The sequence below is a fragment of the Geotrypetes seraphini genome, chromosome 6 (assembly GCF_902459505.1).
Source record: "Geotrypetes seraphini chromosome 6, aGeoSer1.1, whole genome shotgun sequence".
In the NCBI taxonomy this organism is placed as follows: domain Eukaryota; kingdom Metazoa; phylum Chordata; class Amphibia; order Gymnophiona; family Dermophiidae; genus Geotrypetes; species Geotrypetes seraphini.
Window position 1 is genome coordinate 94,908,218 of NC_047089.1, and position 15,528 is coordinate 94,923,745.

The window sequence follows — 15,528 nt, forward strand, 5'->3', positions numbered from 1 at the left end:
GAGACGTGGCCAGTAGAAGAAAGAAGGTGTTGATGCCCCTGTACAGGCTTCAAAGGGTCACTGGAACTGTGGGCCAGCTTGATTATTTAAGAAGTAATCACAGGAAGCAAAGACACTTTCTGAACTAATTTTGGTGCACTTGGAGGTTGCATCATCTGTCCTGGTCTCATTAAAAATACTCTCTACATGAGGTTTACATATTCTGGAGAGAAGCCTTGTGCAAGGGAGATAAATGAACATTGTAGAACCTCTGACTGCACTTTTGTGGGTTCCACGGACTCCATGCATATATGCTTTGTGTCTGGACAGGACTTTTACCCATTTATTAGACCCACAGAGGTTCCCCTGCCCTGGAGGACATGAATAGGCTTAAGCTTCAGGCTCCTACCCCTCCCTTATGTACACTGCAAGCACATGGAACACGAACACTCCTCCGCCGTCCATCTGGTGCGAATTTCACATACAATGGTGTTAACACACCCTGAGGAGTCCATCCCTATTGATTTTTGTAAAAATAAAGTGGTTTTGAGGCAGATAGATGCTTCAGAAAGAAAAGATTGTTTAAAATACAAGATGGCCACTTCCAGAAAAATCGTGCCAAAAATGGCCCACGGAGACTTTTTTTGAAAAATAAAAAATGCTGATATAGGGGTTTTGGAAGTGGGGGACCTGAATTCTGACCCCAGAAATCCTCAAAAATGAGGTTTTTTTGACCATCCCCCTGATTTGTCCATAGGAAATGATGAGACTGTACTTATAGTTCTGTGAAAGTGCCTGTCTGTCAGCTTTTGCTGCAGCTGGAAGAGATGGAAAGGACTGCCAGCCTCAGAAACTTCCAAAGACACTCCAAACTAGTAAATCTTCGGGCTGACAGTTGGACTGACTCCATCTGAGACCTGTACCCCTATAGAACCTCAGAGCACAACATGGAGGCAAATTACACAGCCAGTTCCCAATACCTCAAAGGTTCTTACTCAGGGAATCCACAGCCTGCACTCAAGCCACTGAAAATTTCAGAATGTGAACTGGCTTCCAGGGAACAGACCCCGAGTCCCTAAGTAGCACACAGCAGGCTATCTATACAGGTCCACCTGAAGGTTTGCCCTGCGAGCTGCAGTCTGGCTCCGCAGAACCTGCATTCTTTCTCAGGCAGAGAATTCCCAAATATAGTGTCAGGGCACCAAAGCCTCAGCAAAAATGAACTTAAAGCTGAAAATAAGAAAAAGTAAGCAGATCAGATCAGAATCACCTCTGCACAATTTGCTTGCAGAAGGTAAAACTGAAGGGTGCACTCCACTCCACTGGCATTGTGGGAGGTGCTGAAAATTGTAAGTATCACACTTCTGTAAAACCCAGTTCAGATGTAACAGAAGTGAAATTAAGGAGGCATATCAGAGACTGGATTTGTTTAATCTTGCCTTCTTGAATCACCAAAAAGAAAAACAAAAAGAAAAAAAAACAGTTCTCAGTTTAATTAGTGTATCCCTGGGAAGCTTGAAAGAAATTACTTTGAATAACTAGCTTGATAACTAGGGATATGAGGGAAGAAATCAGATCTTTTCTCTCATGTGCTAATAGAATTCCAAAATGAGCTGCTAAATTCTGAAATGCCAGCAATAGAAGGGAACACTCGGCATAATCTTTCCAAATTAATCGGAAGTCATCAAGATAGTAGTCTTCAATGAATAAATGAGATGAATTTCTCAAAATATGCATAAGAAATCATGCACCCTTAAAAACATGAAACCCCAGATGAAATCAGTCTGTGTGATTTGGTAATAAAGAGAATACAGATTCTATGTCCATCTTAGGTAGCACATTTGTGTCTAGGACCTGCAGTACAGGAATTGTGTTGTCTAAGGGTGCATACTGTACCAAGTCCTCTCAGGGTAAGACAAATGATGGGGTGAGAAAAAATGGCCCCGCCGCTCTGCCAAGATTTATCTCTTTAGCAATTTCTCTTATGCTATGTTTTTTACTGGTATTGTTTAAGGAAGTTGCACCGTGACAACTCAATCCAAATCTTCACCTGGGGCCCTAGTGGCCCCAGGTGATTTTGTAGTGGTCCTAGCAGATTAATAGACTAAATTCATTTTTAAAAAATATTTTCATGGCTATTTGCTGGGAAAAAAAGTATTTATTTGGCTTTTCACTGTCTAGTTTTAGCTAAAATCTTACTTGTCCTGTCCATGCAAAAATGTGAAAATGACACAATGTCTTCGAGCATTAATTTAAAGCATCCATGCATTTTATAGAAACATAGCCCATCTCAGAGTGACTTTTTGTTGCTTAAAATATGCTGTCAGTGCTAAGACAAACTGAAATACAGTAACAAATCTTCCCATGCTGTAATGGGAATAATGTGTTTTGTTCTATCAACTTCCTCACTTTACATTATTCAGCACAAAGCTTTGTGAAATAAGAATCATGGGAATATCAAAATATAACAGTAAAAAAAAGAGTAGAAATAACAGCTTCATAAATGGAGAAATGTACATAAATAAATCATGTAGATGGGCCAGTTTGCTTAGCTAGCAGAAAAGGAAAAATGGAAAATCTGCTGGTTAAACAATAACCACAGAGTGTGCTTTTATGTTTCTTCAACACAGTAATTCATATTAGAGACAGAAGCAGCTGTATGTTAAATAAAATCATTCCACATTGTTCACCTCCTATTCCAAAAAGCTGACCTGTATTGTTTCTAGATGCTTTCTATTAGAAAATAAATATACTTAAGCTCCTACAAATTACAAATCATCATCTAATAAGAAGCCACTATAAATAAAGTCGAAAGGAGATTTCAGACAGTTTTATTAGCAGATTGTTGAAAAGAAAAAGAAAATTAAATACAATAACAAGAACATGGTTCTCACATTGAAACCAGGCTCAATATCTAGGCTACCATAGAAAAATTTCCAATTCTTGCATTATGATGTAAAAACAGAGTTTTTGTACAGATTTTGTACAACAAAATTTTTTTTATCATTTTTAGAAAACTTTAAATATATAGATAAAAATAGACAATTTTCATAAGTCCTACATGAAGATGAGTATGTTCTGTTCCAAGGGCTTGCATAGAGCGCAAATGTGGTTATCATAATGACTGAAACATTAATATCTTCAAGATTACAAAAGCATATGAACAATAACAGGGACACAACTTTATTTTGTAGTCTATGCAAAATGAATGACAAAATCTGCAGAACTAAAATGAACAAAAAAAGTAACAGTTTTTAAATTTTGATATTTATACTGCTTCAGTATGAGTCCTTTCAGCATCTGGCTTAAGGGGGTTTCCCCTTAATCCTGCTTAACATTTCATTTCATGTACCAAGCCAAATACTCAGGCATTCCCAGTGGTCTTCAAAGCATATATTATAAAACTATTAAACCTACTTACAGGTGACTCTATGCAAGGAGCAGAGCAATGGCAGATGCTACTACACATTTCAGTTGTAGGCTTTTAATTCTCTTTGAGAAATGAATAATTCAGGAGTTCACTACAAGTCTCAATAATTTTGCTGTTAACCCTTTAAAGATTACATGTGAGGAAAATAAAAAAACAAAACCTCCTCCTGATTTTTGGACTCACTTAAATGTTCAAGGACAAAAACTCCAGAGCTGTGAAAGGTAGGAAACAGTTCCAGTTCAGAGCCAGTGTTACTACAGAGTCTCTCACCACTTCAATGAAGAAAAATCACTTGATATTTTTCACAGGATGGTGTAAATTTGTATTTACAGTTAGTTTTATTTATTTATTTTTTTTAAAAGTGTCAGATGGTGGGTACAAAATAGAATTGCAGAAAAATATGAGGAAGACTTAAATAGTAATGGTATGCAATGTTCGAGGCAGCAAAGTTATTATCTAATTAGAACTAATTTTAAAAGCAATAATTCTCTTTTGAATTATGCTTCTTAGTCATTTCAGTTTCTGATATTTTAATAAAATAATATTTAATATGCATGTAAATTTGACAGAGAAATGAAATCCTCATATTAAGTATCTATGGGCTCCTTTTACAAAGGCACGCTAGCGGTTTAACGCGCGTAATAGTGCGTGCTAAACCGCCAGACGCGCTAGCCGCTTCCGCCTCCTCTTGAGCAGGCGGGAGTTTTTGGCCAGCGTGGGGGTTAGCATGTGATGAAAAGTCACGTGCGTTAACCCCGCTAGTGTGCCTTTGTAAAAAGGAGCCCTATGATTCACAAATTCAGTCTCTAGAGTATTGCAAAATAAAGGTAAAATAACTTTGCAGTGAAATAAGCTCTATGGTCACATTTGCTTTCATCTGTTTTCGCAAAATGTGAAGACTCATACATCCATAAAAACAGTGAGAATAACAGAACCCACTTTAACATGAAAGAGAAAAAGGGATGGAGACAGAGAAAGGCGGGGGATTGATAGAGGAGGACAACAAACTTCAACTTTTGTCACTCATCTATATGTGGTGTTGGACTGATACATCAAAGTTTTTTTTATTTATTTTAATTTTCAGCAACATTGACTTAATATGACATTAACATATAAAAATATTTCTGGTGTTTTGACTTGCACAGCCACAAATGATCCCTAGCAGTGCTGCTTTTGGGCACTTTTCAGGACAATATATATACAGTTTATATATATATATATACACACACACATATGTATACTGTATATATATCTATATATGTATACTGTGTGTATATATATATATATATATATATATATGTGTGGCTTATCCAAGCCTTAGACTTGTCACCAGATATTTAAGACCTCATTTGTTAATACTGTGACTCCAGGACAAATATTTACATGCCTGCATGCGATAAAACAGGAAAGGCGTCCTTCTGATCAACAAGAGTGACAAAACGTTATCTAAACTCTAGCCTCTACTCACATATAACATCTCCATTGTGTGGCTTGTGTTTATATACAGGTGGTAAGTGGTTTTCAGGAGCAAAGTCTTGATTTTCAGAAATCCATGCCACTTTTTATAGAATTATCTTTTTGTCAGAAAGAAAACATGGTGAGGACAATGACAAATCATTACCTTATATTCAGCATTTCTTATTGTTTTGATACACCTTAATGCTTCATCTTCCAACACTTCAGCATCTACAAGTTGATATCTTAAAAATTAAACTGTGGAAAAAAAATTCAAATTTATTTTTCCTTCTGATGGAAAAAAGCCCATAATTAGTAAATTTGAAAAAGAAGCATAAGTTTTAAGGAATCCTGCTGAACCATCTTAAATGTTCTGTTAAGCGATCTTGCTGGTTTAGATATGGATGATATAACAGTCCATGAGTTTAAGTAGTCAACGATGGAAGTTCTATCAGATGTGCTCACATAGAGAATCCTCAGAAGAAGTGAGGTTTGAGTCCACTTAAAAAAGGTGGCTAGGTCTCATTAAAACCTATATATAACTCTTTTGTACAAGAGTCCAGCAGCAAAGTTGCAGTAATTGGTTGAGAAGAGTACTACTTGAGTGTTTGCTAATTTTATCTGGATCTGTGAGCAGAGCCACAAGAAATACTGGAAGGAGATTCTCTTGCAGAATGTTTTCCATTTTTGGATAATATTGATATGCCTGGAAACCATTTTGTGTCCTCAAAACTTGCAGTTAGAAGTAACCCCCTGTAAAGTCCTTCACTTTTTCTTCAGTGGTAATGTTTCAGTACATAACAGTAGATTTCAAATACAGCCGCCCATCTGAAATAAAGGAAAAAACATATGAAATCATTTATTGGATCATTTGCTTTTTTTTTTTTTTGGTTGAATATGTTTATTGAACAATCATCAAAAAAGAGAACAAGACAAAAACACAGAAAGCAATAAGCTTCCAAAAAAGCTAATCAGAGAGCAAAAACAGGCCCCCTACCTACTGTACCCCTTCCCCCTCCACCTCTTATGCACATTCACCTCAAAAAAAGAATAATAAAGAACACAGATATAAGCTGTAACATCATATGTTTAAGGCTGACAGACACTCTCATCATAGTTTCGTCTTTTTTTGTCTATAATCTTGAGAATAACCATGAAATTCCCAGTGGGCCAATATCAGGATCATTTACTTATTGAGAAAGATAGTTTAATGACTGCTTAATATTGGTAAGAAATCATATAGTTTGAAAGAAAAATAATAACGTCAAACTAACTGAAACATAGAAACATGATGGCAGATAAAGGCCAAATGTTCCATCCAGTCTGCATATACTGATGTAAGTATATCTGCTTAAAGCAAACTTCTATTTAAAGGGGGATATGACTTGCATACTGCTTTTTCTGTGTGGTTTACCCAATCAAAGCTGTTTACATATTGTTTTAGGCAGATACTTGGGGCAATGAATAAGAAATTTCTGAATCATACTTTGGCATCTCAGGCAGCTCTTCATGACAACGAATTCCGAATATTGTTGCTTACTACCCATTCCTATGGCCATTTTAGAAAACAATTGAAGACCTATCTTTTTTCTAAATATTTGACTGTTTAACGAATCATCTTATAACTTTTTATAAACTGCGTTGAACTTCTGGTTACGCGGTCAATAAACACAATGTTATATTATATTATGTTATGTTATGTTAAGTGACTTGCCTAGAGTCAGAAAGAGCTACAGTGGGAACTGAACTCACAACCTCAGGGTGCTGAGGCAGCTGCTCTAACCAGTAGGCCTCTCCTCCACCAAAAGCAAAGGTACTGAATCAGACCCTAAACAAATGCAGCCTTTACAAAATGGTATCATGTAGGCCAAGAATCTTTAGTATTGCATAGTTTGATGTATGGATGGAGAGCAATGCTGTTGTTAGAGCTGAACATTGACTAAAATCTTTATGAGAACCAAACACTGACCAATCCACTGCTGCCAGCAGTGATAGATACAAGGAAATATGTTTGCTCTTTTTTTTAGAAAAAAAAAGAAAATTGTTAACATAGATTATGTCTTAGAACATAAGAGGAACCCTGCTTAAAAAGTGTTCTTTCTGCTGATTTGTACACTTCTTACATGTATCTAAACACTTTCTTGGCTGCGTGCCCCTATTCAGTTCATGCAAATAGAGACCAATTTTTGTGTGCGCCTGTATCAGTACAATCCAGGATAAAAAGGGTGTGGCAAATTTCTCCCCCAAAAAGAGGGAACAAAGTTGACCAGCCCTCCCTTCCCCAACTTGTTACAGGCCTCTCCCAGGCCTGCCTTGAGCCCTGGTGATCTAGCATGAGCCAGCCCGTGTCCTGTTCCGACTGGCTCTGCACCACCCCACCTCCTTCTTGCCTTTCATACCTGAAAAGGCCTACTTTGCACACCCTGGTGGTCCAGTAGTGAACTGGGGCAGGACCCCAGGGCATACAAGGTAGGTCTTTTAGGTGCAGGAGGCAGGAGGGAGATGGGGTGGTGCAGAGCCAGCCGGGACAGGACACAGAAGTAGTCACTCCTGTCCTGGCTCATTGCTGAATCACCAAGCTCAAGGCAGGCCCACGGGAGGGGGAAAGGGGGTGTACAGATGAATGACTCAAATATAAACAGAAACCCCCATTTTTGGGCCATTAAGGGCTCCTTTTACTAAGCCGCGTTAGGGCTTTAACGCGTGCTACATTGCCACACGTGCTAGACCTTAATGCCAGCATTGAGCTGGTGTTAGTTCTAGAAGCGTTGCACGTGGTAATTTCCTGCGTGCGCTAAAAATGCTAGTGCACCTTAGTAAAAGGAGCCCTATATTCCAGTATAGATGGTATATTTTCACACAGAGATCTAGTATTTAGTTTGTATTCTACCTTTGATGTGAAACATAAAATATAAAGCAAATAATTCTTGCACACTAAGAATAAATGTACCCAGTAGCTAGTGTTCACTCAGGAAGGGAAAGGGCCTTTTGCCTTCCACCCTGACACATATGCGTAGTTTCTAGGGGAGATGGAAGAAGACCTCTCAGTTCCCAGGTTATTTTTATCAGCCATGAATCATAGTGAGCCATGGTACAGGATGTGATCTGTATGGAGAAGATAGATGTATGCTTTGTATTATTATTATCATAATGCATTTAGCCCACACATTTTACCAAGGTGAGTTACATTCAGGTACAGCAGGATAACTCCGCGGAAACATGTGTGAAGCTACTGCTAGGGGGTGCCATTTTGATGGGGATCACTTTACCACCAGGGAATGAAAGTATTAACAAAGGGGTAGGAGGGGGCTCGATCAGAGGGAAACCTTTGAGGGGTTGGAGAAGCAGAACAGGCCATACATTCAATCTAATTTTTACCTTAGGCATTTCCTCTGATGTTTTTTTTTTTGCCAATTCTGTCACAATCGCTTTCCTGAACTGAATAAATAAATTAAAAAAAAATACAGCAATTGTCCTCCTTGTTCTTCACTTTCACATGAAAAAGTATTTGTTCCTCCTTCTACATTGGCCTTCAGTTTAAAATCTCTTGACCAAGATAAATTGACTACTGCTTGTAGTTTTCCATTTCACATTCCTCTTCCTTACCTATGAACCCTCTTGGGCTATGTATGGATCACTGCTAAATTTTGGTCATCTTCTGCGGCAGACAATCTGGATGCCCTGTTCCACGTCAGTGATTCATGAGTAAGCACCTCTCAGTAACTTTTGGTTTCATCAGGGGCTAAGACTTTTAAAATATTTCTGCTGATATTGCACAAAGACCAATTGTCACATTTACTTCAGATTTTTAAGAAGCATCAGCGTGATTCTTTCAAACCTATCCACCAAGCCAAAATAGAATACTATTCCTATTTGAGAACTTGTTCTCCCAATCCAGCAAGATCTTTATTTAATTTCTTCTCCACACTTATATTACATTACATTACATTACATAAGTGATTTCTATTCCGCTTGTGCCTTGCGGTTCTAAGCGGATTACAAGTTAGAAGACTGGACATTTCCAGTAGCATTGCAGTACATATAAACAAGAATGCGTTAAGTTACAATTGTTGTTCTGGACTTTTCCAGGATAAATTGGTAGTAGATAGTAGATAGTGATAGGTTGTTTAGACGAATAGAGATAATATTGTCCGGATTCTGTTGTTTAGACGAGTAGAGATAATACTGTTCGGATTCGGGTGTTGCTGGTGGTGGTGTTTGGGTAGTCATGAGAGCATTATCTTAAACTTTTATGAGGTTATGATGATGGGAAGTGTTTTTTGAAGAGATGAGTTTTGATTTCTTTTCGGAATGCTTTAATGTCTATTGATTATATGTACTCCTATTTCTTCATAGTCTGACCCTGATACCTTGGCTTTTTTTTTTTAATCGTCACTCACAGGGAGCCAGGCCTTTCTTTCTACATTTGTATTTACTCAATCAATCTAACCATCTGTGGCTTGGGACTCCTGCAAAGCTGGGCAAAGTGCCCATTCATCAATATGGACATCTTTTACTCCCATTTCAGCTACTGCCTTGTTTAAAATTTTGGCTTCTATTACTTCCAATGCCAGTATCATTTTTGAAAGATCCTGGTCAACTGCAGTATACAGCTTGTCTGTCTCCTAAATTTTGGAAAAAGGCATCTCATGTCCTCCAGTTATTTTTAAAGAACTGAAAGGTAGTATTTCTTCAGTCATTTTTGCTGAATACAAAAGGTGGGGGAGAAAGAGAATGGGATGTGATATACTGCCTTTCTGTGATTATTATCATAGCAGTTTATATATTATATACAGGCAGGAAAATATGTTCTGGTATTATCCTTAAATTTATTGACATCATTTGATCTTGTGAATCATCAATTAATGCTCAAACTTTTCCTCCTTGGAATAGGGGGGTACTGCTCTTTTTTGATGTAGATCATTCTTAAATGTCTGTTGTTGTCAAGTTATTTACAATAATCAGTACTACAACATGCATACCTTTTCATTTGAAACTCCTCAGGATTCTATGGTTGCTCCAATGCTGTTCACCATATTTTTTTATCCACTTGAAACACTTTTCCAATCATTGGATTCTAGTCTATTTATTTCACAGATGATATACACAGGGCTGGTCTTAGCAATTGCGAGGCCTTTGTACAGACCAGTTTGGTAGGGCTCCTACCCTGCCTTGACCCACTCCCATAGCCCACTCCACATAGCCCTGTCCCTGCTGACAAGATTTTTTTTCAAAGTATTTTTTACAATTATTTTTATAAGAAATTCAAAACAAATCAAGAAAGCCTTGACTCAAATAAGCACAATCCCCCCTTTTTACTAAACCATGATAGCGATCATTAGTGCAGGGAGCCGGGCTGAATGCTTTGTGCTGCTCCCAACGCTAAGAGTTCCTATGAGGGTCAGGAGCTGTGCGGATCATTCAGCGTGGCTAATAACCACTATTGCAGTTTAGTAAAAGGGGGATGCTATCATAGGAAACCTAGTAGTATGAAAATAGCCAGAAATTATTCAGTTCAAGACCTCTATAATTAGGAGTTCCTATTCTCATAACAGAAGACAATAAAGGAAAAATATTAACTAAGAAAAGATTCAGTATGTGGACAGAGTACTTTAAAATTTACCCCATTATTGTAACCCACAATCTGGAGAGGCAACACCGGAGATTCCCTATTAGACAAAAAAGTGCATAGGTACCCAAAAAGACATATTTCACTACAGACAAAATCACAACACTTTTACAGATAGCAAACTTTTCCGTAAATCAGCAAGAGCAAACCAAAGAGTATTTAGGGAAACTTCAGCAGGTTAATATCCCTGAAAAATTACAAATTCACTCCGTAGTTAAAAGAACTCAGAGTCTTTGGCTGCAAGGGTGGGAGCCTTGGGTCAAGGCTCAATGTTATCTCTGGCCCACGGGCTGTTCCAGTATTTTATTTTATTTTTTTAATTCTTTATTTATAATTTTAACAGTTGACAATCTTACAAGTCAAATAAGAAAAATACAATGTAAAATGAAATTATAATATACCAAATTGTTTGAAGACATCTCCTTATTACAAAATATAGTTAGTCCTCAATATAGGGGACACAGCTAAAATAAAACTGAAATAAGACATAGGAATTTAAGTCAAAAGGAAATAAAGAATGGAGGTCTGACTGCTCTTAGGACAAATTCTTTTCCTGAGCTATCTTGAAAAACAGCAAAATTCATATAATGCAGGGGTCTGCAACCTTTAAGACATAAAGAGCCACTTGGACCCGTTTTCGAAAAGAAAAAAAAACTTGGAGCCGCAAAACCATTATAAAACAAATCTAACACTGCATATATTGTTTCTTATCTTAATGCTATATACAGGATCACTAAATTGAAAATAAAATCATTTTTCCTACCTTTGCTATTTGGTGATTTCATGAGTCTCTGGTTGCACTTTCTTCTTCTGACTGTGCATCCAATCTTTCTTCCTTTCTTTCAGCCTCCTGTATGTTTCCTCTCCTCCAGACCTCATTCTCTCCCCCAACTTTTTCTTTCTGTCTCCCTGTTCCCCCTTCTTTCTGTCTCCGTGCCGTCCCCCAAGCCACTCGGTTTGCTGCCACCGCAATCGGGGAACAGCCCCCAAGCCACCGCCGTCCCAAGCTTTCCCTGTAGAAGTGTTGCGCTGACCAGCATTCCGCTCCCTGACGTCAATTCTGACGTAGGAGAGGAAGTTCCGGGCCAACAAGGCATTTCTCCTCATTCCATCCAGCCTGAGCCCCATCTCTCCTTGATCCAGCATTTCCCTTCTGTGTCTGTCAGAATTACCATTCCACCTATTTTCCAGCATCACACTTCTTTGTGTCCATCTCACCTATATCCCTATCTCACCACTTTTTCAGAATCTTCATTTGTCTCTGTCCTTATCTTTACGCCATGTTCACCATTTGCCCTTTCAATGTCTTTATCTCCCCCCCCCCACTTTTTCAGCATTACTTCTATGTCTCTATTTCACCTCCTCTTCATGTCCCCTCTGTATCTCTATCCTTATTCAGTAGGTCCTGCTTACCCTTTCTCTTCTTTGTGTCACTATCTCCATTTTCAGCTTTCCCCCCTTTTCCTTTGTTACTGCACCCTGTAGCTAGAATCTTTCCACCCTCCCTCCACTCCGGCCCAGCCCAGTATGAAATATTTCCTTTTGTTTCCCTCCCCTCTCTCTTCTGCTCCCTCACCCACGAGTCCTGCATCTGGCCCTCTCCCTTCTACCTGCACCTGGCAACACCCCCCTGCTCCGCGGCTCTCTTCAGCAACTCGTCAGCAGCAGTGATCAAGACAAGCTGCCGACATCGAGGCCTTCCCTCTACGAGTCCCGCCTTTGTGGAAAAAGGAAGTTGAAACAAGCGGGACTCGCAGAGGGTAGGCCCCGACGTCAGAAGCTGCTGCTGAGTTGCCGAAGAGAGCTGCGGAGCAGGGGATGTGGCCGGAAGCAGGTAGAAGGGAGAGGGAGATAGGAAGGCTGTAGATCTCCGGAGCATGACACCGACCCCGGCCAGGATGATTTCTTTTTCAGGCACCTTACAAGTCCAGCGTCGCGGGGGAAATAGCCATGCTGAGCAGTGAGCTCAGCACATACACAGATGAAAGCCTTGCTTGCTGATTGGTCCGGCGGCCCCGCCCCGCCGGACCAATCAGCAAGCAAGGCTTTCATCTGTGTAGTGCTGAGCTCACTGCTCAGCATGGCTATTTCCCGCCGCGACGCCGGACTTAAGCTGCATGCCTGCGTGACACACTACCGGAGCCGCAGCAAAGGTGGAAAAGAGCCGCATGCGGCTCTGGAGCCGCAGGTTGCCGACCCCCGATATAGTGGATACAGACTGTTCTCTAGTTGAAATAAATTTAGACAGCTGCTGCGGCTCATAGAAAACGTATCAATTTTCTTTATATACCAATACGCACTTGCAGGGGTATCTTAGAGCAAAGGTTGCCCCTAAGCGAACTGTCTGAGGTCTCAAAATGAGAAATTGTTTCCTTCTCTTCTGGCTGGAACGAAAAACATCAGGATACATTCTTATAATATTAGTCAAAAAAGGAACATCTTTATATTTGAAAAACATCTTAAGCATCCATTCCCTAACAGAGTCAATAGCAAACTGTACAATTAATGTAGCTGAAACCTGGACCTCAGTATCCGACCTCTCGAGGAAATTAGTCAAGTCCAAACTATCAGCAGAAACATTCTGCTGGTTAGGATTGTGAGATTTAACTATCGTAGGAAGGTAATATATTTTTGAGATAGGTGGGTATGAGGTTTCAGGCACTTTCAGATTTTCACTCAAATACCTTTTAAACATTGCTAAGGCAGTTATAGGATGGACTTTAGGAAAGTTAATAATCCAGAGATTATATCTCCTAATAGAATTTGCCATCATTTCTTGCTTAAAGTGCAAACTAGCACTGTCCTTAGCCCAAGTTAGAGCTTGTACTTCCAAAGGTTTTATCTTAGTCTCCAAATCAGTCACTTTACTCTCTAAAGCTATTACCTCGGCCTTAAGTTCCAGATTTTCTGAAAGCACTGTAGTACATCGCGTGGAAAGTTGCTGAATTTGATTCCCTAGAGAAGATTGCATATTGGATATAGCATCCCATATCGATTCCATTATGAAAACCTTGGGCCTCTGTATGGGAACAGTTTCTGCTCGAGAGCTCCCTGCAGCATCCAGTGCACCAAGAACTGCCTCAGTTGTGGAAAAATCTTCCTGAGTTTGCTGTATTCTCTTCACCAGCTGGGAAGAAGTTGATACCTCCTCTTGCCCCCTTCCAGAGTCGGTCCTCCCGCTCCATGGGACCAGCAAGAAGGATTCCCGGGCCGGCACATCCAAAAGGGACTCTCCCGTCGCACCAGGTCAGCTGGGCAGACTATGCTCATCAGAGGATAGTGTGATACCCTCGAAGGAGGGATCTCGTGCCTCAATTTGCGCGCTCTCTCCAGCCGTGGATATCTCTGATCGCTGCGTTCCAGAGCTGCGCTCCACAAAGGCATCCATCGGGTCTGTTAGTAAAGCGGTTTCATCTAGAAACACCCGGACTTTGGATTTTCATTTTACCATCCAGTAAGTAGGAAAAAAAGCTTATTACATCTTGTTAACGCTCCGCCCCTTACCAGGCTGTTCCAGTATTTATGTTACAAATGGCAAATGGACTATTGTTCTCTGGGGTCTGGGGTATATATCCTAGAGCCTCATAGACTGGGATAGCAGAGTATACCTCCATCTCCTCTCTGCTCTCTTTAGTTTCCTTCTCACTATCCATAAACATTCATTAAACCATGGATGAGCATCATTCTTGTGAAAAAGTCTAATTACTCATTGTAGGGTTACCTCATCTAATTTTTAGTTTGTAGGGTTTTAGTTTGTAGGAAATTAGTTTGTAACAAAGAGAACCAGCAAGCTACATCTTGCTCCAAAGCAATATCATTCTGTAACTAAGCACCTGTTTCCAGTGCTCTTTCAAATCCTCCAAGTCAAAATCTGGTCTAGAAAAAGAAACATACTGGTCAGTCTTATCTGGTGTTACCAGATATCCCATATTCAAGCAAAAATCAATCAAAAATAGTCTGACCAAGCCACCTTTTGTACATTTGCAAGTTCCAATAACCACCAATTAATGTCTAAACCAATAAATATTAAATCTAAAACATGTTGAGCTACATAGGTACATTCCTTCACAATCTGATTCATAGAAAACGCAGAAAAAAGTCCAACCAAAGCCCTTCTTCATCTGACTCCAACATATCTGGCTGAAGGATACTAACCCTGATTTAGTTTTACTTACTGAAACATGGTTGCTCTCAGATAGCGACATTATCATTCAAGAATGTCTCCCCCCCCCTCCGGTTTTAAAATTTTATCGTTAGCGAGATCTTGGGGAAGGGGTGGAGGTTTGGCCATTATTTTTAGAGATTACTTCTAACCTAGGAATTTTGGCCCTGATTCTCCAAAAGTGCGTCCCGATTTTAGGCAGCTGTAGGCGTCCTACAGCTGTCTAATCAGCCAATCGGGATGCACGTTTTTTAAAAAAAATGCTCCCCAGGCAGGCCGCCTATATTGAAGGCGAGGCCCGCAAGACACCTAGGCCCTGATTCTGTATAGGACGCCCGGGAGAGGCGTCCTATTCAGAATCTGCCTAAACTAAACCCCGATTCTGTAAACCGGCGTCCATGTTATAGACGCGGGTTAGAGAATCGGGTTAGATTAGACACGGCCCGCTACACTTATCGCGGCAAGGGATCTCTCTGCCGCTATAAGTATAGCGGGCCGTGGCCCTCTGACCGATCGCTGGCAGGAGGGTGCCCAAACCCTCCTGCCCGAAGACGCACCCCCCCCGACACTATCGACCGCCCCCCCCCGACACTACCGATCTCCCCCCCCGACAATATCGATCAGTGGCAGGAGGGTGTCCAATCCCTCCTGCCCGAAGACGCACCTCCCCCCGGCGCTAACAACCCCCAAACCTCCACTCCACCAAACCTGTTCTTCCGGCGAGATGGGTCTTGCACGTCCAGCCGGCAGGCAAGCCTCGTTGAAATGAGGCGGGTCCGCCCCTTCCCGGCACATCCCGCCGAAGCCTAATGCCCGATTGGTCCAGGCTCTAGAAGCCTGGACCAATCAGGCCTTAGGCATAGCGGGTCCGCC

The 15,528-nt window shown here is 40.4% G+C and overlaps 1 protein-coding gene across 7 annotated transcripts in view; it reads right to left on the reverse strand.

Moving 5' to 3' along the window:
• Window positions 1–2,794: 2,794 nt before the first annotated feature.
• The window catches only part of DACH1 (dachshund family transcription factor 1), a 1,064,146-nt gene continuing 1,051,412 nt past the window's right edge, over window positions 2,795–15,528 (reverse strand). For all 7 annotated transcript variants that reach the window (XM_033948397.1, XM_033948400.1, XM_033948395.1 and 4 more), the window contains one exon: window positions 2,795–5,692. In XM_033948397.1, the coding sequence (XP_033804288.1) occupies window positions 5,655–5,692 (38 nt within the window). In that variant the 3' untranslated portion in view covers window positions 2,795–5,654. The remainder of the gene's footprint in view (window positions 5,693–15,528) is intronic.